We start from the raw sequence: 23,052 nt of genomic DNA, 5'->3' as shown, positions 1-23,052 counted from the left end.
TGACAACTGTTGGTGGAGTGAATTTTTTTCTAACTTGCCCGTTTAAAAGTAATTTAATCTGGAAGTTCGGCATATTTAGGGGCGTGTCCTTTTGATTGACAGGTACCCGATCTCCCGCTTCAAGTAAGAAGAACATAGAACAACCGCGGTTTTTAGCCGGTTAACAACGTGACTTAGCTTTAGCCCGCTTACCTCCGTTAGCTGGTTAGCTCCTGTTATCTCCGGGTTAGCTCGGTTAGCTCTTAGCTACAGAAAGCTCGGAGTTCGCTCGATGTCAATCATCCACCATGACGCTCACAGCCCCCCTCTCAGCTCCGCCTCTTTGCCCATATTTGTATTTTCCGGACAAGACGACACGCATGCCCCTGCCAAGATGGTGATGGTAGGAACCGCACACCGAGCTCTTCAGAAACCTACGGGTGACGTCACGGAGGCTCCGCCCATCTTTTATATACAGTCTACAGCCAGCACACACCCCGGCGCCTAAGACCAATAACCCCGGGACCGAGGTATCTGTGTAAGCACCAGGCCGACAGGGCAACCCCATCCCCCCCTCGCCTGGGTGTTGACCAAGTATCACCAGAAACGGTGTAATGTTATCAGGATTCACCTGATACATAAAATATGAGTAAATATGTGCAAAGAAACAAAGTTTTCAGTTTGAACGACGAAGTTAGATTTGAAAATCATTTTCAGTTTTTATCTTATTTTGCATTTCTGGTTTATTTTCTGGAAGAAAATAAAAATCTTGTTGACAAAAAGAGAAAATAAACTTGAGAAGCAGGTGAGGTTTTAGAAAGAGAGAAAAGGTGAAATGTTTTTAAGTGATTCCATAACTAAAAGAGAAATGAAACAGAAGATGTGTGTTGCTGGGTTTAACTTTCCTCCAGTGTGGTAAAGTTTTCTTTTTATTTGTGAAGCAGGATTCAGACAACAGCTGCATAAAGTCCTGCGCAGCATGAAGCATCAGAAAATCATAATAAAGCAAAACATAGCAACTAAATCTAAATGAGTTCAGTGAAGAAAAAGATTTGTAAAAGGTGTTAAATACAGTTTAAACATGTTTTTAAACAGCGGTTTAACTACATGGAAAACCTTTTAAAAAGTGAAAGTAACTCGGACAAATGGAAGAAACTGGACCGATGATGTGGGAGCAGATAAACGTCCACACAGATGAAAATTATCCCACCCAACGTGCAAGTGACAGGGTGGGTTGGGTGTGTATAGGGAGGGAGGGAGGGAGGGTGTGTGTGTGTGTGTGTGTGTGTTGGAGATGTGAGAGGGTCTTGGTGCCTGGGGAGCGCGGCCGGTGCGCAGCCTGGCGGTCTGGGTGTCCTGGCTCTCTATCGGCGTGGGCTGGGCCCTTCTGCCTGCGGGGTGGGGGGTTGCCTCCGAGCTCTGTCTGCCCTGGCGGAGCCGGGCTTTGCCGGTCCGGGCTCTGCTGGGGCCCCCCCTCTGCCACCTCCTTGGGTGGATGCATGGCTGGCTCCGGAGCGGCGTAGTTGGGCTCTTTGTTTTGGGACGGCCGCCAGTTGCTCGAGCCTCGGGGTTCTCCAAGCCTTCCTCTTGCCTGCGTGTGGGCGGGGCCACATCGTGTGGGCGGGGTCACATCGGCATGATCACTCCTCTCTGAACACGTTCCACTCTGTATGTTCTGCGTGTGTCACAGTCCAGCAGTACAAACGTTGTAATACAAACAATTATGCAAAATAAATAGAAAAATAAAATAGGAATCCAGAATATCAAGAGGAGCATTTTATCTATAAAGCTTCCCTTGGCAAAAGTAAATTTGCCCAGCAAAACACAGCATCCAGACCATAATTCTGCTGCTTAAATGCTGGACAAGACTAAAAAAAAGAATAATTATCCCATTTCCATGTCAACCGATGTTCTTTATAGAAATACAAAACAGAAATTTCTACATAGAAATGATGTTCTTTAGACAAATACTCACTGATCACCTGTTCTTTAATCAGGATCAGTGAGTAATTCTGATGCTGATATCCGTGTCAGTCCACAATTTCATGAATCAGATTTGTGCCTCAAACTAAAATTTAACTTTCTTTTCATTTCATGCAGATTTACAACAGAAAAATGAGGAATTTCTGTAAAATATGAAGATTTTTATCCTTTTTTCTCCCTCTTGTTCAGTACGCTGAGGAAATATAACATAACTGGTGGTGTTACACCAACGTCATGGGAAAATGTAGAAACAAACCACCTGTGAGCTTCTTCACATCAGAGTTCATGAAACTTTTTCAGATCATGTTTTCTTTGCCTCTTCGTCTCGACGTAAACCCCCGTCTCTCTTCCTCTTCCCTTTTCTCAGCTCAGTGGTTCAGTCGGGGGTGGAAGTCTGTTCGCTGTTTTTCCTCTCCACCCAGTGAGGCAGATGCCAGAAACCAGCGACTGACTCAGGCTCGGTCTGGTTTGGCCCGACTCAGCCTGCTTCAGTCCGGTTCAGCCCATGGTCCTCTGGGTCTGGTAGTTTCTGATCTGCTGAGATCGAAGCAGCGGCGTCTGAGTGTCCACGTCGCGCGACAAAACGGTCCTGCCGGCGTGGCGAAGCTGGACACGAGTCCATCCGTAGACCAGACAGTTGAGGAAGCCCTGAGAGGCCGAGGTGAACGCCTGAAGACCAACAAGGACAAGACTTTAGACCTCTTCAGGTTTTAATCATCTTTCTGAGTGTTGACCAGACATCGTTGATATCCGACACAACCAGAACCGGGCCCCGACAGTCTGGGGCCCCAACTTTCGACATCTGATTCAACTCATTTCCAAAACACAAAATAACCTGTAAGAGGTGAAAAATGTCAACCAAATATCAGAAAACAGAAGAACATTTCATTCCTTTCCTGCCACAAAGTTAAAAGCTCCCTTTCCGAGCTTCATGCTACGCTACCGGCTTCAGCTTCCGGTTCAGAAAACAAATTAATCCACAAGTAGTAAAAATAGAAACAAATATGACACAAAATTCACAGTCATGTAAGTGATACAACTATATGCTAAGCTAACTGATTCAGTTACTTAAAATAAAAACTAAAAATTGTTTTTTACCTTTTAGTGACAGTTAATTTTCACATCTCTTTTTCCAAACATTATGCTAAGCTAACTGCTTTAGTTTCAAGCAATAGCTAACCTGCTTGAGCCTCCTGGGCCATGTATATAACACCAATTAACCCAAAAGTAGTAAAAGGAAAACATACAGTATAAAGAAATTCCACAGAGAAACATATTTCATGACACATCTTTATGCTAAGCTAACTGTTTCAGATTCATGTTTATAAGACATCAAATAAAGCAAAAGATATAAAGTGAAAAATATTTTCAGGATAACATAACTATAATCTTTTGTTTCACTTCAGTCTAAATCTGTGAGGGTTAGGTATTTCTTTCAGGTTAGGTTTCTGTAAGGTAAGTTAGCAGGTAGTTTTTAGTTCCGTTATTACCAGGCCCGTGCCGTGAGCTCTAGGCTTCGGTAGGCAGTGGCAAGGGACAATATTTCTTTTTTTTTTTTAATGAAGTGATCATTTATAAAAGCTCCCTACTTAAACAAAACATCTGATTCTCACAATAATTTAACGTCACAACCAGTAGGATAAATAACATTATGGTTATATGCCTTTGTGAAAATATTTTTGTGCGCACCATCCCCGCTCTAAACTCGTGGACGTGCTCGTTCGCACAGCAGCGAGCACGCACGAGCCTGGACATACGCAGCACAGCCATTTGTGACTGGTAATATACCCACCCAGCAAACCAGCCTTTCTGCACCGAGTGCAGCAGCCAAAGCTTCGTTTCATTACTATAACAGCACTTAAAACTAGTATTCCTGACAAATTCCCAGTTTATTAGAACATTTCCTCTCCACAGCCATCTAAAGGAAATCTAATCAACCTGGACACAGAATACAGAGAAGTGCTCAATTTTCCGACATACAAGTTAGAAGTTGCCACATCCCCCAAATTCCCGTAAGTCATAACGGAGAATCCTACAGACTTCCAGCAAATTCAACTGAGCCGCATGGGACGTCCATGTTTACGCAGCTGATGACAGCTCAGCCTGGTTTTATCCCAAATGCAATAAGTAGAGAGACTGACAAGTCGGAGCTGTCTGCGGCGCTGAAACGTCGGGATCTCCAGGGTCCACACCCAAGATAGACATTTAATGTAAAGATACCAAAACAAGAATGCTCTACTGCACCCATATGCAGCTCCTCGTGCCTTTGTTATGCAATTTACACGGTTATTAAGGTTTAAGAATTTAAAAAAATATTCATGTCAGTATTTTAGATCCATAAAACAAAACAACAAGGTGATGTTGGACCATAATCACCACATGGCGTACACGTGAACACCGCCATGACAACAGAGAGGGAGGGAGATACTTTAAGATGAAGTCCATGCGCCTGTCCTTCTGGACCACGTTGCTGATCACAGCGTTGTAAAACTCTTCAGTTTGATGAGCCTCTCCCTTTCACCTGACATCAGAGCGAGAGATGAAAGCCTTCCTCGCTCTGTCCTGCTGCAGGTTTTGATCCGTTTTAAGGTTGAAAAAGACCTCTCCGCTGATGCTGTGGTGGCTGGAATGGTCAACGCCAACTTCAAGAGTTTTGCAGCCTCTGGAACAGTGTGTTCTAGGTCGTGTTCATGAGGTGACGTGTTTCTGGTCATCTGTGAGCTGTACAGGCCAGTAAGGTCGGCCTTTAGCCTCACAAAATCAAAATGTTCCCATATTTAGCAAAGCTGTGCAGTTTTGCATCATCAAATTTGGCTGAAAATCCATCAAAATGTCGATGATTGATTAAAGTCAGAAAATCCAGGTTTCCCAAGTTCTTGAATCTGGCCTCCATGTGCAAGTTGATGTTATCCAGGATGCTGACGTGGCTCCATCCAGCCGCTGGCTGCACGTGTCGCTGTGCACCAAGTTCAGCACTTTGCACCGCTGCTGAAACTGCTCAGAGTCAAAGGACTCGCGCTGGTTCCTCAAGGCTTTCATCGTGTCTCTGACCAGTAGAGAGCAGAACCCTGTGTCCTGAAGAACACGGAACAATGCGTCTGTCTCTGTGAAAACCGCGCCGAACACCATGAGGAGGAAGCAGGTCCACGCTTTGGAGAGCCAGATGCTGAAACCAGAGGCCAAAGTCAGAGCTGGTCCGTCCCAGTCATCAGGGTTTTCCTGAATGAGCCTGAACGCCTCCAGAAGTTCTGCATAGTGGAACAAGACGGTCTGAACGAGCCTGGAGGTCCACCGTGTCGCTGCTGCGCGTGGAACGCGTCTTCTGACCACTTCATCCTGCAGATTACTGCTGAAAGAAGCAGCAAGGCCTTCCAGAGGCTTGAAAAAGACTTTACAGTCTGGGACCACCTGTGCAGACTGCGAGAGGACGAGGTTCAGTTTGTGCCCGTAACAGTCAGTAAACAATGCCTCGGGTACTTTTTCCCTGATCTTTGCCTGAACTCCGTTTAGCTGCGATGCCAGAACTGATGCGCCATCATATGTCTGTGCGACCAGCTTGTCTAACTGGTCCAGGACACCCATGTTATAGCTGCCGATTGCTGTCGCTCTCCTGTCATCACTGACATCATCAAAGCCCAGAAAAGCCTCCTTCACCTCACTGCCAGACATGTATCTTAAAACAATGGAGAGTTGGGCCTTATTTGTGATGTCTGTGGTTTTGTCTACCTCCACAGCAACAAACAGTGGAACACCCACTTCTTCTGTTATGTTGTCCCTCAGAACATCTGCAGTCGCCTCAATCAGGTCCTTCTGAATCCTGTTAGAAGTTCCAGAAAACACCGTGGATGAAGCCAAGTGGGCGGAGAGACTAGCATCCTTGCTAGCTAGCAGGTGCAGCAGCTGGATGTAATTTCCCCGGTTCGAGGAGTTTTCAGTTTCATCGTTCCCACGGAAAGCCAGCTCTTGTTTTCCCAGGAAATACACATCTATGAAACTTTTGAGCCGCCTTTGCTCATCCAAAGCCAGGTCAGTTCTGCTGTGACCAAATGTTTTCAGAGCAATCTGGCTCTGAATGTGGACCACTGATGTTTCATGTTTGGCTTTGGCACAGGGCAAGTTGTTTAAATCACAATACCCAGCATTAGTCCAGACATTGTCAGAGGCGCCGCCAAAAAGCAAACATGGAAAACAGAACAGCCGGTTCAGCTTAGGACATCCACACAGCCAATCCTTCCTTTTGTACCATTCACTCTGAAAAGTACAGACAATTTCGGACCCTTCCTTTGCTGAAGATCAGGTAGCTCAGGTGTTGGTCTCCGATCATTCAAAAGTTTACGTTTTTCCTCAAAAGAAAGACGTGAAAACTGTTTCAGCCTCTCAAGAGAAGTCATTTTGCCGGTGAGCCCGCCAGCAAACATCAGACCAGAGGATCAATTCACAAATTCTCTCTTAACGTACATAGATGATTTGCATAGTACAGTAACGTAAAAAGGCAGATCACTACGCTGCCTAACGTAAAAAGGCAGCGTAGTGATCTGCCTTTTGACGTACATAATCTTTATATTAGAAACAAACTGCGCATGCGCGAACACACACCGCTGCGATAATATATGGGCGGTAAAGGCAGAGGAGCGCTGTGCCTTCAATAGAAGGCGTGGCCTGATCATATTAGCACAGTGATGAGTCACTTATGAAGCTTCATTTCATGGCCAGGAGGGGGCGCTGTTGAGGTTTTTATTTTGATTGAACGATGAGGAGCACTAAATGCCAGCACTTTCAAGCTTTACAGGCATTAAGAAATAATAATTAGAAAACATACATTAAATATCAGTAATTATCAAATAAAAGCTCTTTTTCTAATAAAATAAATCAAATCACTACAGTTAAATTATTTAATTTGATCCCTTTTGTCTTGGGTAGGCACTGCCTACCCGGCCTGCACACCACTGCTTATTACCAAACTTTAAGCTACACTAACTGCTTCAGCTTTGTGTTTGTTCAACAAAATAACCATCAAATGATTAAAACAAAGACATAAAAATCCTCAGAGAATTATTATTCATTATTATGAATAAAAAATAGATTAGCATAACATGTGCAACACTAACTGCTGCAGTCACCAGCCATAGTTAAGCTAACTGAAACAGTTTAATACCTTAAATCATCCGTTATTTGAAAGAAATTCACAAAAAGTGGAAAAAAGGTGCATCATGGTCATGAACTACAATTTTGTGAATAAAACATTCAATTACACACTTTATGCTAAGCCAGCTGCTTCAGTCAGAAGCTAAAGCTAGGCTAACTACTTCAGTTAGCTCGTTATAAGTGTTAGTTTGAAACAGTTAAAATAAGCAGAGATTGTTATATTAAAGAGCAAAAACACAATCAGATAAAAAAAAAAAAGGTACAAAGAATCTTCGGAAACAAAATCCTGTCATTTAATGCAAAAAACATCCAGTAGGAGGACAAGCGGATCTGGCACACTGACCTGAGATATGTAGAGGACGACCCCCACCACACCCCGCCCCGCGGAGGGTTTGGTCACCCGGAGGAACGCCAGCGCCACCGCTGAGGAGGCAACAGGAGCCGTTAGCTCTGCAGTTACAACAAGAACACCCGACCAGCACCGATACTGACCTGGACCCCAGCACAGCACGAAGACCAGCGGGTACAGCAGCATTCGCCGGTCCATCACACCGAACTGGGCCCGCTGCTCGTTGCCAAGGTAACCATTTGACGTGACAACCCGCCTATGGATGTGGCGGGCGAGTACCACGAACACCTGGAGCAAGAAATTCTACGAGCTGCTTCATCTGGTCTGGTCTAGGTCAAAGTGTGGTTTGGGTCAACTCACCGTGATGCTGAGCAGCGTCAGGAGGAAGGTGACGAGGAAGATGTGGATGGTGTAGGCGTGCAGCAAGCCGCAGGTTCTGCTCAGCTCCTGGTGCTTCATCATCAGGTACAGCGCGCCGGTGTGCATCAGCAGACACCTGGGGTCGGTACGGTGCACCGTGAGGATCAGTTTGTCTTTCCTTACATTAGGTGGAATGAGCTTCGTCTCACCTGTAGGGCTGGCTGAAGTTGGTCTGACACTGGTCGATGTTTCCCCGGATGAATACAGGCGTCATCAGCATGACCGGAACCAGTCCGCAACACAGAGCGCTGACTTTCCCAGCTGTGCTCACTCGGTTGGAAAACTGGACCGAAGAAGACGCTTCAAGTCAGAACAGAATAGTCTTCACAGTTTGATGTTTTTGGAACATTTTGCTTTTTTTTTAGTCAGAAAATGTTTCGCTTTCGGCTTTTTGCCTCAGTGAATCATCGCTGGCCCGTTTTACGCCAGGCGCCCTTCCTGATGCATTTATCCGGGCTTGCGACCGCCTACCGACAACAATCCTCCTTGGGGCTGCAGCAGCGTAGGGCAGCAGGACTCAAACCGCCGACCACGTGGCTCAAGCATCTGAGCCACTTTTTAGTCAGAAAATCTCCTCCAGAAACCAACTTCCGGTTTGTTTTTACATCAGCAAAGTTTCCCTCCATTTGCAGAAGTTAACTAGCTAACCTGCTACGTTTTCACACTTAAACACCTTTTCTCCAAGTCTTCATGTTTTAAAACACTTTTCTGTTCAGAGAACGTTGAAGGAAACATCCACCTCAGTCCTTATTCATCCGGTAAAAACTAACAGTACAGTCTAACAGCTTAATGATGGAAATCTATGAATATCATGCAGTCCGTTGCAAACTGGAATTGAACCGACCTGTCAGGTTCTTTGTTAGAATAGAGTCCAGACGTTTTACTCTCATGTTGTCCATAACGCATTGCAGAAACTATGGAGCCGACAGAGTACTAATGTTCGCTAAAGCTGGGCTAGCACTGGCTGCCAAATCTGTAAGGCAGTGAACTTTCCAGTCATCGTAGCTAACTGCAGCTAGCTACTAGGTTTTCAAAACTATAAACAAATTCTGACCAGACTGTTTATGAATTAAACACAAATAAATAAACCTGGAAGTACTACAACTTGTTCATTTAACTAAACTTTTTGTTTTGTTTTCCTTTACATTCTCTGAAGGCAAGAGGACATAATAACTACAGCCCACAATAGATTAGCCGTCTACTGGCTAATTTCTAAGCCGAGTGTGTAGCAATTACATGCTAACAGTGATTTAGCAGCTAGCAGCTAGTGCATGCTAGCAAGTAAATACTACATCGCACTAACTTTATTCATTAAACACTTTCAAAGTGCTGCACAGAAATAAAATCAAGATGTAATAAAATAAAAAATAAAAAAAAACATAACATGAAACATAAGAAGAGCCAAACCCAAAACAATAAAAACCACTTAAAACAAATAAAACATCAAATTAAAATTAGGTCTTGCTGAGGTTGAAAGCCAAAGAATTAAAATGGGCTTTCAGACAAGTTTTAAGGTCGTTGCTAGCGACTGAATGGTCATTAGAGGTCATCCTAGGAGCTAATGACCAATGTTGTGGACATCAGCACAACTTCTGCCTGTAGCTTAGACCCAACGACATGCTAATCATAAGTCCTGGTCCAGGTTTGGGTCCTGGACCAGGACCCAAACCTGGACCAGGACCAGGACCTGGACCAGGACCAGGACCAGGTCCTGGACCTGGACCAGGACCAGGACCAGGACCAGGACCAGGACCCAAACGGTCTATGTTTTATAAGGATAGTTTATGCTGACGTACTGAAAGCTTATTTTGTGCATATTTCTTGTGAGACCATAAAAAGAATGTTCTGGACCTTTTAATGGAGTCCAACCAGTTTCTGTCATCACACTAAACAGTAACTTTCATCCAGAGTACCTGAACAGAGTACCCAGTGAAGCAGCTGTAGTACTTCTCTCTGATTCCTCTGTACAGGTTCCACACATAGTTGAGGGTGTAGAAGAAGGAGGCCATGTAGAGGATCTGCAACAGAGGTGGAGAGGAGGTGAATTTCACGTTTCACCAACATGAACACGACACAAGGCTGGAAGCGGCAGCTCTCATGCACTCCAGAACAATAGATGTAGGTCAGGAATGTGGTCTGCTGACCAGTTCTGGTTCTGCTGCTCTATTTCGCCTCTAATGGGACTGATTAGGTCCAGCTCTGGACAGGGTCACTGGGACAGCAGGACTGCTTCTCCACCAGTCTGTTTACGTCCAGATGGACGAGTCGGCCAACGCGGTGTAAACCCGACTCACACCAGACCTGGAACAAACCAGACCTGGAACAAACCAGACCTGGCACAAACCAGACCTGGTACAAACCAGACCTGGTACAAACCAGACCTGGAACAAACCAGACCTGGCACAAACCAGACCTGGTACAAACCAGACCTGGAATAAACCAGACCTGGCACAAACCAGACCTGGTACAAACCAGACCTGGCACAAACCAGACCTGGTACAAACCAGACCTGGTACAAACCAGACCTGGAATAAACCAGACCTGGTACAAACCAGACCTGGAACAAACCAGACCTGGCACAAACCAGACCTGGCACCAACCAGACCTGGTACAAACCAGACCTGGAATAAACCAGACCTGGCACAAACCAGACCTGGTACAAACCAGACCTGGAATAAACCAGACCTGGTACAAACCAGACCTGGAACAAACCAGACCTGGTACAAACCAGACCTGGAACAAACCAGACCTGGCACAAACCAGACCTGGTACAAACCAGACCTGGCACAAACCAGACCTGGTACAAACCAGACCTGGCACAAACCAGACCTGGTACAAACCAGACCTGGAATAAACCAGACCTGGCACAAACCAGACCTGGTACAAACCAGACCTGGAATAAACCAGACCTGGTACAAACCAGACCTGGAACAAACCAGACCTGGCACAAACCAGACCTGGCACAAACCAGACCTGGAACAAACCAGACCTGGAACAAACCAGACCTGGAACAAACCAGACCTGGCACAAACCAGACCTGGCACAAACCAGACCTGGCACAAACCAGACCTGGCACAAACCAGACCTGGAACAAACCAGACCTGGTACAAACCAGACCTGGAACAAACCAGACCTGGTACAAACCAGACCTGGTACAAACCAGACCTGGAACAAACCAGACCTGGTACAAACCAGACCTGGAACAAACCAGACCTGGAACAAACCAGACCTGGAACAAACCAGACCTGGTACAAACCAGACCTGGTACAAACCAGACCTGGAATAAACCAGACCTGGTACAAACCAGACCTGGTACAAACCAGACCTGGTACAAACCACACCTGGTACAAACCAGACCTGGAACAAACCAGACCTGGTACAAACCAGACCTGGAACAAACCAGACCTGGTACAAACCACACCTGGAACAAACCAGACCTGGTACAAACCAGACCTGGAACAAACCAGACCTGGAACAAACCAGACCTGGCACAAACCAGACCTGGCACAAACCAGACCTGGCACAAACCAGACCTGGAACAAACCAGACCTGGAACAAACCACACCTGGTACAAACCAGACCTGGTACAAACCAGACCTGGAACAAACCAGACCTGGTACAAACCAGACCTGGAACAAACCAGACCTGGTACAAACCAGACCTGGTACAAACCAGACCTGGTACAAACCAGACCTGGAACAAACCAGACCTGGAACAAACCAGACCTGGTACAAACCAGACCTGGAACAAACCAGACCTGGAACAAACCAGACCTGGTACAAACCAGACCTGGTACAAACCACACCTGGAACAAACCACACCTGGAACAAACCACACCTGGAACAAACCACACCTGGAACAAACCACACCTGGTACAAACCAGACCTGGAACAAACCAGACCTGGAACAAACCAGACCTGGAACAAACCAGACCTGGAACAAACCAGACCTGGCACAAACCAGACCTGGCACAAACCAGACCTGGAACAAACCAGACCTGGCACAAACCAGACCTGGCACAAACCAGACCTGGCACAAACCAGACCTGGCACAAACCAGACCTGGAACAAACCAGACCTGGTACAAACCAGACCTGGAACAAACCAGACCTGGAACAAACCAGACCTGGCACAAACCAGACCTGGCACAAACCAGACCTGGAACAAACCAGACCTGGAACAAACCAGACCTGGAACAAACCAGACCTGGTACAAACCAGACCTGGAACAAACCAGACCTGGCACAAACCAGACCTGGCACAAACCAGACCTGGAACAAACCAGACCTGGAACAAACCAGACCTGGCACAAACCAGACCTGGCACAAACCAGACCTGGCACAAACCAGACCTGGCACAAACCAGACCTGGAACAAACCAGACCTGGTACAAACCAGACCTGGAACAAACCAGACCTGGTACAAACCAGACCTGGTACAAACCAGACCTGGAACAAACCAGACCTGGTACAAACCAGACCTGGAACAAACCAGACCTGGTACAAACCAGACCTGGTACAAACCAGACCTGGTACAAACCAGACCTGGAACAAACCAGACCTGGTACAAACCAGACCTGGTACAAACCAGACCTGGTACAAACCACACCTGGAACAAACCACACCTGGAACAAACCACACCTGGAACAAACCAGACCTGGAACAAACCAGACCTGGTACAAACCAGACCTGGAACAAACCAGACCTGGAACAAACCAGACCTGGAACAAACCAGACCTGGTACAAACCAGACCTGGAACAAACCAGACCTGGAACAAACCAGACCTGGTACAAACCAGACCTGGAACAAACCAGACCTGGTACAAACCAGACCTGGTACAAACCAGACCTGGAACAAACCAGACCTGGAACAAACCAGACCTGGTACAAACCAGACCTGGAACAAACCAGACCTGGTACAAACCAGACCTGGAACAAACCAGACCTGGAACAAACCAGACCTGGAACAAACCAGACCTGGTACAAACCAGACCTGGAACAAACCAGACCTGGTACAAACCAGACCTGGTACAAACCAGACCTGGAACAAACCACACCTGGAACAAACCAGACCTGGAACAAACCAGACCTGGAACAAACCAGACCTGGTACAAACCAGACCTGGTACAAACCAGACCTGGAACAAACCACACCTGGAACAAACCACACCTGGAACAAACCAGACCTGGAACAAACCAGACCTGGTACAAACCAGACCTGGAACAAACCAGACCTGGTACAAACCAGACCTGGAACAAACCAGACCTGGAACAAACCAGACCTGGAACAAACCAGACCTGGTACAAACCAGACCTGGAACAAACCAGACCTGGTACAAACCAGACCTGGAACAAACCAGACCTGGTACAAACCAGACCTGGTACAAACCAGACCTGGAACAAACCAGACCTGGTACAAACCAGACCTGGTACAAACCAGACCTGGTACAAACCAGACCTGGAACAAACCAGACCTGGAACAAACCAGACCTGGAACAAACCAGACCTGGAACAAACCAGACCTGGTACAAACCAGACCTGGAACAAACCAGACCTGAAACAAACCAGACCTGGAACATGAAAGTCAGCATGAGGTCCGACGCTCTCACACACGTTTCAGGAGGAGGTTGAGATTTTCCAGTTCTGTTCATGTCAGGAGGAAGCAGCTCAGTTTCCATCAGATGGAATTCCCTAAAAATCCTCCAAGTTCACCAGAAAATCTGCAAACTTTCCCTGAAATCCACAAAGAGAAGCAGCAGGAGTCCCGAGTCGGTTTTACCACCTGCTGCAGGTGTGTGTGTGTGTTACCTGCTCCAGGCTGTGCAGGTTGTAGCAGTGTGTGTGTGTGTGTGTGTGTTACCTGCTCCAGGCTGTGCAGGTTGTAGCAGTGTGTGTGTGTGTGTGTGGTACCTGCTCCAGGCTGTGCAGGTTGTAGCAGTGTGTGTGTGTGTGTGTGTGGTACCTGCTCCAGGCTGTGCAGGTTGTAGCAGTGTGTGTGTGTGTGTGTGTGTGTTACCTGCTCCAGGCTGTGCAGGTTGTAGCAGTGTGTGTGTGTGTGTGTGTGTTACCTGCTCCAGGCTGTGCAGGTTGTAGCAGTGTGTGTGTGTGTGTGTGTGTGTTACCTGCTCCAGGCTGTGCAGGTTGTAGCAGTGTGTGTGTGTGTGTGTGTGTTACCTGCTCCAGGCTGTGCAGGTTGTAGCAGTGTGTGTGTGTGTGTGTGTGTGTTACCTGCTCCAGGCTGTGCAGGTTGTAGCAGTGTGTGTGTGTGTGTGTGTGTGTGTGTGTGTGTGTGTGTGTGTGTTACCTGCTCCAGGCTGTGCAGGTTGTAGCAGTGTGTGTGTGTGTGTGTGTTACCTGCTCCAGGCTGTGCAGGTTGTAGCAGTGTGTGTGTGTGTGTGTGTGTTACCTGCTCCAGGCTGTGCAGGTTGTAGCAGTGTGTGTGTGTGTGTGTGTTACCTGCTCCAGGCTGTGCAGGTTGTAGCAGTGTGTGTGTGTGTGTGTGTTACCTGCTCCAGGCTGTGCAGGTTGTAGCAGTGTGTGTTCAGGTCGCTGCAGCGCTGAGAGAAGAGGACGCCTCCGACCAGCCAGCAGACGGCGAGCAGCATGTCGGTCAGACTGAGCAGGAAAAGCGGCTGCAGCTGGAGACATCATGACTCTGTAAGAAGTCAGGTGTGTGTGTGTGTGTGTGTGTGTGTGTGTGTGGTCATACACACCTCCGGCGTCCTGCTGAGCCTCTGCATGGTGAGGCAGGCGATGATGGAGCCTGAACCCAGAACGCTGCAGACAGAAACATGAGAAGCAAACATCAGGTTTTGTCCTCGTTGCTACGACAACCAAGTCATTCTGGTCCTGCTGGGTCGGTCTGGAAGAGGACTTAAGAACCCCGACGCTGTGAGGGTGGATCATGTGACCAGAAAACACATGAAGACTGAGGGACGGCAGGTTTCTGTCCGCCGAAGGGACGACGTCCGTCCTCAGACGGACCTGGAGACCCGGAGACGGATGCGCCTCCAGCATCCTCACCACCAGCTGATGGTGGACGAGGACCATCACGCCATGAGGACCGGGACGTTTCCTGACTCCTGGAAGGTTCCAGGTCCGACATGAGCTCCATGCGGTTTTCCTGTCCCTGATGTGGGACAGACTGACTGTGTTTCAGGGAGGTGAAGAAGACGATGATGAAGCAGCGACTGACCTGAGAAAAGCCATGGACAGCTGGATCCATCCGACGACCTGGTACACCTGCAGACCCAGGAAAACACGTTGTTAAAACAGGGACTACTTTTTGTGGCGGATTAATCTGCAGCGAGGACAAAGTTTCTGTTTGTGAGTTCAGTGATCGGAGCTGCAGATGTTCAGCAGCGAAAGTCTTAAAAATAGAAACAAGTCGAACGTTTGGAGGCAGGAAAACCCCAGAGGAAGCGACTCTGTTAGAAACCGCTTCAGTTTGTCGTCTGCAACTTTATTAACATCCAGCGAAGGAAACAAAGCGGCAGCACGCCGCAGACATCACTGTGAAGTTAGACTTCATTCAGAAAGTTTCAAATGTGCATCCAAATAAACTAATAAATTAAATCTGGAAAATTTCTAGGAAATACAAAATATGAATAAATAAAAGGATACAAATAAAGACATACCTTTAATAACAATGAATTAAAAGTGACATTTTAAATAATTACAAATATTCCTGACATAAAAAAGAAAGAAAATAGATTAGTAAAGAAAAAGTAAACAGGAATCTGTTTGATAATCAATAAATTCACGGTGAACTGCATCATTAATTGTTCAGTTTCCAGACTGAGTCTGGAACCTGGACTCTGAGTCTGGAAATCTGAGCTGATGAAGATGAGCTGTGAAGGAGGAAGGAAACACACCTGGGACCAGTCCTGAGCTCCGGTCGTGTTCTTCTCGCTGCTGCTGATGAAGTCGGACATCAGAGACAAAGACATGCTGGCAGAAGACGGGACCAGGATGATCCAGCAGGCTGGACGCTCCAGCTTTTATCCTGCTGCATATGGGGGGCGGGGCGTAGCCAGACTGGCTCCGCCCACACCGAGGAGGCGGGTCTTTGTCTCTCTTTTTTTTTTTTTTCTCTCCACGTCCTGTCCCTCTTCTATCAGCAGAACACTGGTCTGGCTTCTGTGTTGCTTTACCAAGAGGAGCTTTATCAGACCGCTGATAATTTGAGTTTTATTCTTTATTTTTTTCACAAATGTTGAATACATATTAATGCTGAACAAGAAGGTTGAAGGACAACAAAAAGAGAAACGGGACGGAAAAATTAAGCGAAGAGAAGAAAAGGATAAACTTAGACTGTATATAAAAGATGGCGGAGCCTCCGTGACGTCACCCGTAGGTTTCTGAAGAGCTGAATTGAAGCTCGGTGGGCGGTTCCTACCATCACCATCTTGGCAGGGGCATGCGTGTCGTCTCTCCCAGAAAATACAAATATGGGCAAAGAGGTGGAGCTGAGAGGGGGGCTGTGGGCGTCATGGTGGATGATTGACATCGAGCGAACTCCGAGCTTTCTGTAGCTAAGAGCTAACCGAGCTAACCCGGCGATAACAGGAGCTAACCAGCTAACGGAGATAAGCAGGCTTAAGCTGAGTCACACAGTTAACTAGCTAAAAATCACAGTTGCTAAATGTTAGCATTGCTAGCAGTACTGCCATGCTACCTGCTAGCATCGCTGCCATGCTAACTGTTAGCATAGCTGCGATGCTACGTGTTAGCGTCACTGCTATGCTAACTGTTAGCATAGCTGTGATACTATGTGTTAGCATTGCTTCCATGCTAACTGTTAGCATAGCTGCAATCTTACATGTTAGCATTGGGTCTTTGTAGATTCTTTTCTCTGTTCCAAGTTTTCTCCCCAAAATAAAACAAATGAAAACCAGGAGTCGTTCCACTTTTTTTAATCAACATTTAATTTATAAATTAGATTTGACTTTTGGTTTTTGATGATTCATTAAAACAAAAAAAGATTTTATGAAGCAAACAAAGAGTTAAAATAAAGATCTTACAGAAGGGTTTCATTTATCTCAGCTTTTAGATTTAAATGTATTTTACATCAGAAACATGAAAAAGGAAACAGCAGCAGAATCATGAAGACGCAGCGGTCAGGAATAAATAAGTCCGACCAGGAGACGGAGGATCCGTCCGTCTCAGGACGACAGGAAGCGGAAAGATTCCCAACATACCCGACAAACAGAGAAGATCATAAAGGGTTCAATGATGGGACTTTACTAAGGCACCACGTAGGTCGACCCCGAACAGACCACCGGCCAAGCTCTGGAGGACCAGGTCAGGGGACCCTGAACCATCTGGAACCGGTTCTGACCAGAACAGGGTATATAGAATCATCTGAAACCAGTTCAGACCAGAACCATCTGGAACCGGTTCTGACCAGAACAGGGTATACAGAATCATCTGAAACCAGTTCAGACCAGAACGGGGTACCTAGAACCATCTGGAACCAGTTCAGACCAGAACCATCTGGAACCGGTTCTGAGCAGAACAGGGTATACAGAACCATCTGAAACCAGTTCAGACCAGAACGGGGTACCTAGAACCATCTGGAACCAGTTCAGACCAGAACCATCTGGAACCAGTTCAGACCAGAACCATCTGGAACCGGTTCTGACCAGAACAGGGTATACAGAATCATCTGAAACCAGTTCAGACCAGAACCATCTAGAACCGGTTCTGACCAGAACAGGGTATACAGAATCATCTGGAACCGGTTCAGACCAGAACGGGATACCCAGAACCATCTGGAACCGGTTCAGACCAGAATGGGATACCCACGCTCACCTGAAACTGGTTCAGACCAGAACGGGGTACCCAGGCTCATCTAGAACCTGATCAGACCAGACTGAAAGAGGACCGAGGAGCTTCTGGCAGATCAGATGGATCAGGTTCCATGGTCTGGTTCCACCATTTGCTGAGCTCAGACCTGGACCTCATGGATCCTTCCGATCTTCAGGTCTGAATCTGGTTTTACGTTATTTCAGACTTTTACTGGATCCACTTAGATCCAAGTTCTCGAAGAACTCGAAGTTCTGGCAAAGCGTCCACATCAGGTCCAGCTCATGTTTGGAAGCATGGACGTTGCCATGATGACGACACAAAGATGAAGTGGCTTCAGAGGACGACCGGAGACAAAAGCTCCTGATGTTTCCGTCTCTGTGGAGACAGAGGACACATCTTCACGTGGACGAGTGGTCCGCGCCATCAGAGACAGTTAATACCTAAACAACCAGGACCAGCAGAGGACATGTCCAATGTTGTGGACGTTTCCAAGTTTGTCCTAAAGGAGATGCCATTTGACGGCGGGAAGGTTTCTCAGATTCTCAGAGCAGAGGGACAAGAACCAGGTGGCTGCTGCAGGTTTGATTGGACCCCCCAGCAGCCGCCATCCCCGTCCACTTTGATCCAGTCTAACCCCACTCCTACCAGACTCAGGATCTTCTGCAGTTTGAATGAGTCAGTGCCATCAGCTGAGACCTTCATCCTCCTTTTCCTCGTCCTCCAAATGGCAATGGAGAGGTGGTGCGGGGGAGGGCGGGGTCATACTTCAAAGAAGCGATCAGCGGGGGGGCTTCTCTCCGCCCCTCTCCACCTCTCCACCTTCTTGATGACCTCTGACACCACACAGACCGAAGACGTGAGGGTCACCAGGAACAGCAGGTCTGCAGGACAAACATCAGTAAGCAACAGGAATAAACAACAACCAGAGGTGGGCAAAAAGCCACGGATCATTACATACCATCTATTTCTGTAAACAAACAGACACGTTTCCATAGCGATCATTCAGAATATGTGAAAGATGGTGTAGAAAGTGTGTAGCAGTCTGATTAGCTCATCGGCAACGAGTAGTCGGTCAGGTTGCAGTTGACTGGTCAGACTTCTTGAGCTCAGACTGAACTGTGACCTGTGATTGGCTGAGAGAAAACGTGATCATATTGTACCGGAGAAGCTGAGGCTCTCAGTCTGGAAGATGCTTTGCAGAGGGGGGAAGTAGATGACAAGCAGCTGTCCCATTATGGAGGCCAGGACGGCGTAGCAGAAGGTCCTGTTACTGCAGAGACCCATCTCATGGACCATACGAGTCTGAACATTAAAACAGGTCTGAGTCCATTATCCAGGAATATACAAACAGAACCAAATAAACCAGGTGAGGCAGGAGTGCTTACCTGAGAACGTGAGCTGAGAGCATTGAACATATCAAAAAAGACGAAGCAGGTAAAGGTCATGGTGGTGTCCCGAGGAGTGATGAGGTTGTCCCGCAGCTGTTAACAAAACATGTTGATGATAATCTAAAACACATTCTTAGTAAAGTGGTCCTGAGTTGAGTAAAGGGGTCCCTGGGTTTGGTAAAGGGGTTCATGGGTTGAGTAAAAGGGGTCCATACACTGAGTAAAGGGGGTCCATCGACTGAGTAAAGAGGTCCATCGACTGAGTAAAGAGGTCCATCGACTGAGTAAAGAGGTCCATTGGTTCAGTAAAGGAGTCCATGGGTTGAGTAAAGGGGTCCCTGGGTTGAGTAAAGGGGTCCATGGTTTGAGTAAAAGGGGTCCATACACTGAGTAAAGGGGGTCCACAGACTGAGTAAAAGGGATCCGTGGGTTGGGTAAAGGGGTGCATTGGTTCAGTAAAGAGGTCCATTGGTTGAGTAAAGGGGTGCATGGGTTGAGTAAAGGGTTCCACAGATTGAGTAAAGGGGTTGCTGGGTTTGGGTAAAGGGGTCGCTGGGTTGGGTAAAGGGGTCCCTGGGTTGGGTAAAGTGGTCCATGGGTAGAGTAAAAGGGGCCCATGGGTAGAGTAAAAGGGGCCCATGGGTAGAGTAAAAGGGGTCCATGGGTTGAGTAAAGGGGTCCATGGATTGTGGAATAGGGATCCATGGGTTGAGGATAAGGGGTCCCTGTGTTGGGTAAAGGGGTCCCTGGGTTGGGTAAAGGGGTCCCTGGGTTGAGTAAAGGGGTCCCTGGGTTGGGTGAAGGGATCCCTGGGTTGGGTGAAGGGATCCCTAGGTTGGGAAAGAGGGGTCCATGGGTTAAGTAAGAGGGGTCCATGGGTTAAGTAAGAGGGGTCCATGGGTTAAGTAAGAGGGGTCCATGGGTTAAGTAAGAGGGGTCCATGGGTTAAGTAAGAGGGGTCCATAGATTGAGTAAAAGGGGTCCATGGATTGTGGAAAAGGGGTCCATAGATTGAGTAAAGGGGTCCATAGATTGAGTATAGGGGTCCATAGATTGAGTAAAAGGGGTCCATGGATTGAGTAAAGGGGTTCATAGACTGAAAAAAGGGGTTCATGGGTTGAGTAAAAGGGGTCCATAGGTTGTGTAAAAGGGGTCCCTGTGTTGAGTAAAGGGGTCCCTGTGTTGAGTAAAGGGGTCCCTGTGTTGAGTAAAAGGGGTCCATGGGACGAGTAAACGGGTTCATGTGTTGGGTAAAGGGGTCAATAGACTGAGTAAAGGGGTCCGTAGACTGAGTAAAAGGGTCCATCGACTGAGTAAAGAGGTCCATCGACTGAGTAAAGAGGTCCATCGACTGAGTAAAGAGGTCCATTGGTTCAGTAAAGGAGTCCATGGGTTGAGTAAAGGGGTCCCTGGGTTGAGTAAAGGGGTCCCTGGGTTGAGTAAAGGGGTCCATGGTTTGAGTAAAAGGGGTCCATACACTGAGTAAAGGGGGTCCATACACTGAGTAAAGGGGGTCCACAGACTGAGTAAAAGGGATCCGTGGGTTGGGTAAAGGGGTTCATTGGTTCAGTAAAGAGGTCCATTGGTTGAGTAAAAGGGTGCATGGGTTGAGTAAAGGGTTCCACAGATTGAGTAAAGGGGTTGCTGGGTTTGGGTAAAGGGGTCGCTGGGTTGGGTAAAGGCGTCCATAGATTGAGTAAAAGGGGTCCGTGGGGTGGGTAAAGGGGTCCGTGGGGTGGGTAAAGGGGTCCGTGGGGTGGGTAAAAGGAATCCATGGGTTGGGTAAAAGGGGTCCATGGGATAGTAAAGGTCCATAGCTTGAGTATAGGGGTCCATAGATTGAGTAAAAGGGGTCCATGGATTGAGTAAAGGGGTTCATAGACTGAAAAAAGGGGTTCATGGGTTGAGTAAAAGGGGTCCATAGGTTGTGTAAAAGGGGTCCCTGGGTTGAGTAAAGGGGTCCCTGGGTTGAGTAAAGGGGCCCCTGTGTTGAGTAAAGGGGCCCCTGTGTTGAGTAAAGGGGTCCCTGTGTTGAGTAAAGGGGTCCCTGTGTTGAGTAAAGGGGTCAATAGACTGAGTAAAGGGGTCAATAGACTGAGTAAAGGGGTCCGTAGACTGAGTAAAAGGGTCCGTAGACTGAGTAAAAGGGTCCGTAGACTGAGTAAAAGGGTCCGTAGACTGAGTAAAGAGGTCCATCGACTGAGTAAAGAGGTCCATCGACTGAGTAAAGAGGTCCATTGGTTCAGTGAAGGAGTCCATGGGTTGAGTAAAGGGGTCCCTGGGTTGAGTAAAGGGGTCCATGGTTTGAGTAAAAGGGGTCCATACACTGAGTAAAGGGGGTCCACAGACTGAGTAAAAGGGATCCGTGGGTTGGGTAAAGGGGTTCATTGGTTCAGTAAAGAGGTCCATTGGTTGAGTAAAGGGGTTGCTGGGTTTGGGTAAAGGGGTCGCTGGGTTGGGTAAAGGGGTCGCTGGGTTGGGTAAAGTGGTCCATGGGTAGAGTAAAAGGGGCCCATGGGTAGAGTAAAAGGGGCCCATGGGTAGAGTAAAAGGGGTCCATGGATTGTGGAATAGGGATCCATGGGTTGAGGATAAGGGGTCCCTGAGTTGGGTAAAGGGGTCCCTGGGTTGGGTAAAGGAGTCGCTGGGTTGAGTAAAGGGGTCCCTGGGTTGGGTGAAGGGATCCCTAGGTTGGGAAAGAGGGGTCCATGGGTTAAGTAAGAGGGGTCCATAGATTGAGTAAGAGGGGTCCATAGATTGAGTAAGAGGGGTCCATAGATTGAGTAAAAGGGGTCCATGGATTGTGGAAAAGGGGTCCATAGATTGAGTAAAGGGGTCCATAGATTGAGTATAGGGGTCCATAGATTGAGTAAAAGGGGTCCATGGATTGAGTAAAGGGGTTCATAGACTGAAAAAAGGGGTTCATGGGTTGAGTAAAAGGGGTCCATAGGTTGTGTAAAAGGGGTCCCTGGGTTGAGTAAAGGGGTCCCCTGGGTTGAGTAAAGGGGTCCCCTGGGTTGAGTAAAGGGGTCCCCTGGGTTGGGTAAAGGGGTCCCCTGGGTTGGGTAAAGGGGTCCCTGGGTTGGGTAAAGGGGTCCCTGGGTTGGGTAAAGGGGTCCCTGGGTTGGGTAAAGGGGTCCCTGGGTTGGGTAAAGTGGTCCATGGGTAGAGTAAAAGGGGCCCATGGGTAGAGTAAAAGGGGCCCATGGGTAGAGTAAAAGGGGTCCATGGGTTGAGTAAAGGGGTCCATGGATTGTGGAATAGGGATCCATGGGTTGAGGATAAGGGGTCCCTGGGTCGGGTAAAGGAGTCGCTGGGTTGAGTAAAGGGGTCCCTGGGTTGGGTGAAGGGATCCCTAGGTTGGGAAAGAGGGGTCCATGGGTTAAGTAAGAGGGGTCCATAGATTGAGTAAAGGGGTCCATAGATTGAGTATAGAGGTCCATCGACTGAGTAAAGAGGTCCATCGACTGAGTAAAGAGGTCCATCGACTGAGTAAAGAGGTCCATTGGTTCAGTAAAGGAGTCCCTGGGTTGAGTAAAGGGGTCCATGGTTTGAGTAAAAGGGGTCCATACACTGAGTAAAGGGGGTCCACAGACTGAGTAAAAGGGATCCGTGGGTTGGGTAAAGGGGTTCATTGGTTCAGTAAAGAGGTCCATTGGTTGAGTAAAGGGGTGCATGGGTTGAGTAAAGGGTTCCACAGATTGAGTAAAGGGGTTGCTGGGTTTGGGTAAAGGGGTCGCTGGGTTGGGTAAAGGGGTCCCCTGGGTTGGGTAAAGGGGTCCCCTGGGTTGAGTAAAGGGGTCCCTGGGTTGGGTAAAGTGGTCCATGGGTAGAGTAAAAGGGGCCCATGGGTAGAGTAAAAGGGGCCCATGGGTAGAGTAAAAGGGGCCCATGGGTAGAGTAAAAGGGGCCCATGGGTAGAGTAAAAGGGGTCCATGGGTTGAGTAAAGGGGTCCATGGATTGTGGAATAGGGATCCATGGG

General features: G+C 47.7%; 2 protein-coding genes across 2 annotated transcripts in view; both read right to left on the bottom strand.

The window, feature by feature from the left end:
- Nucleotides 1-2,460: 2,460 nt before the first annotated feature.
- tmem116 (transmembrane protein 116) lies at nucleotides 2,461-15,820 on the bottom strand (the record flags this gene model as incomplete). Its single annotated transcript, XM_079240535.1, has 10 exons — nucleotides 2,461-2,631; nucleotides 7,451-7,530; nucleotides 7,600-7,744; nucleotides 7,817-7,952; nucleotides 8,026-8,159; nucleotides 9,790-9,894; nucleotides 14,378-14,509; nucleotides 14,585-14,648; nucleotides 15,067-15,113; nucleotides 15,746-15,820. The coding sequence occupies 10 exons, from the start codon at nucleotides 15,818-15,820 to the stop codon at nucleotides 2,461-2,463; spliced, it is 1,089 nt and encodes a 362-aa protein (XP_079096661.1).
- Nucleotides 15,821-16,888: 1,068 nt separating this feature from the next.
- The window catches only part of atp2c1 (ATPase secretory pathway Ca2+ transporting 1), a 36,838-nt gene continuing 30,674 nt past the window's right edge, over nucleotides 16,889-23,052 (bottom strand). The window contains exons 25-27 of the mRNA XM_079240243.1: nucleotides 19,067-19,162; nucleotides 18,842-18,983; nucleotides 16,889-18,562 (exon numbers count right to left, since the gene is read on the bottom strand). Of these exons, the coding sequence (XP_079096369.1) occupies nucleotides 18,441-18,562; nucleotides 18,842-18,983; nucleotides 19,067-19,162 (360 nt within the window). The 3' untranslated portion in view covers nucleotides 16,889-18,440. The remainder of the gene's footprint in view (nucleotides 18,563-18,841; nucleotides 18,984-19,066; nucleotides 19,163-23,052) is intronic.

Source organism: Telmatherina bonti (assembly GCF_933228915.1).
Source record: "Telmatherina bonti genome assembly, chromosome: 5".
Taxonomy (NCBI): domain Eukaryota; kingdom Metazoa; phylum Chordata; class Actinopteri; order Atheriniformes; family Telmatherinidae; genus Telmatherina; species Telmatherina bonti.
The sequence above is the reverse complement of the archived record's forward strand: the minus strand, read 5'-3'. Positions and strand labels throughout refer to the sequence as shown.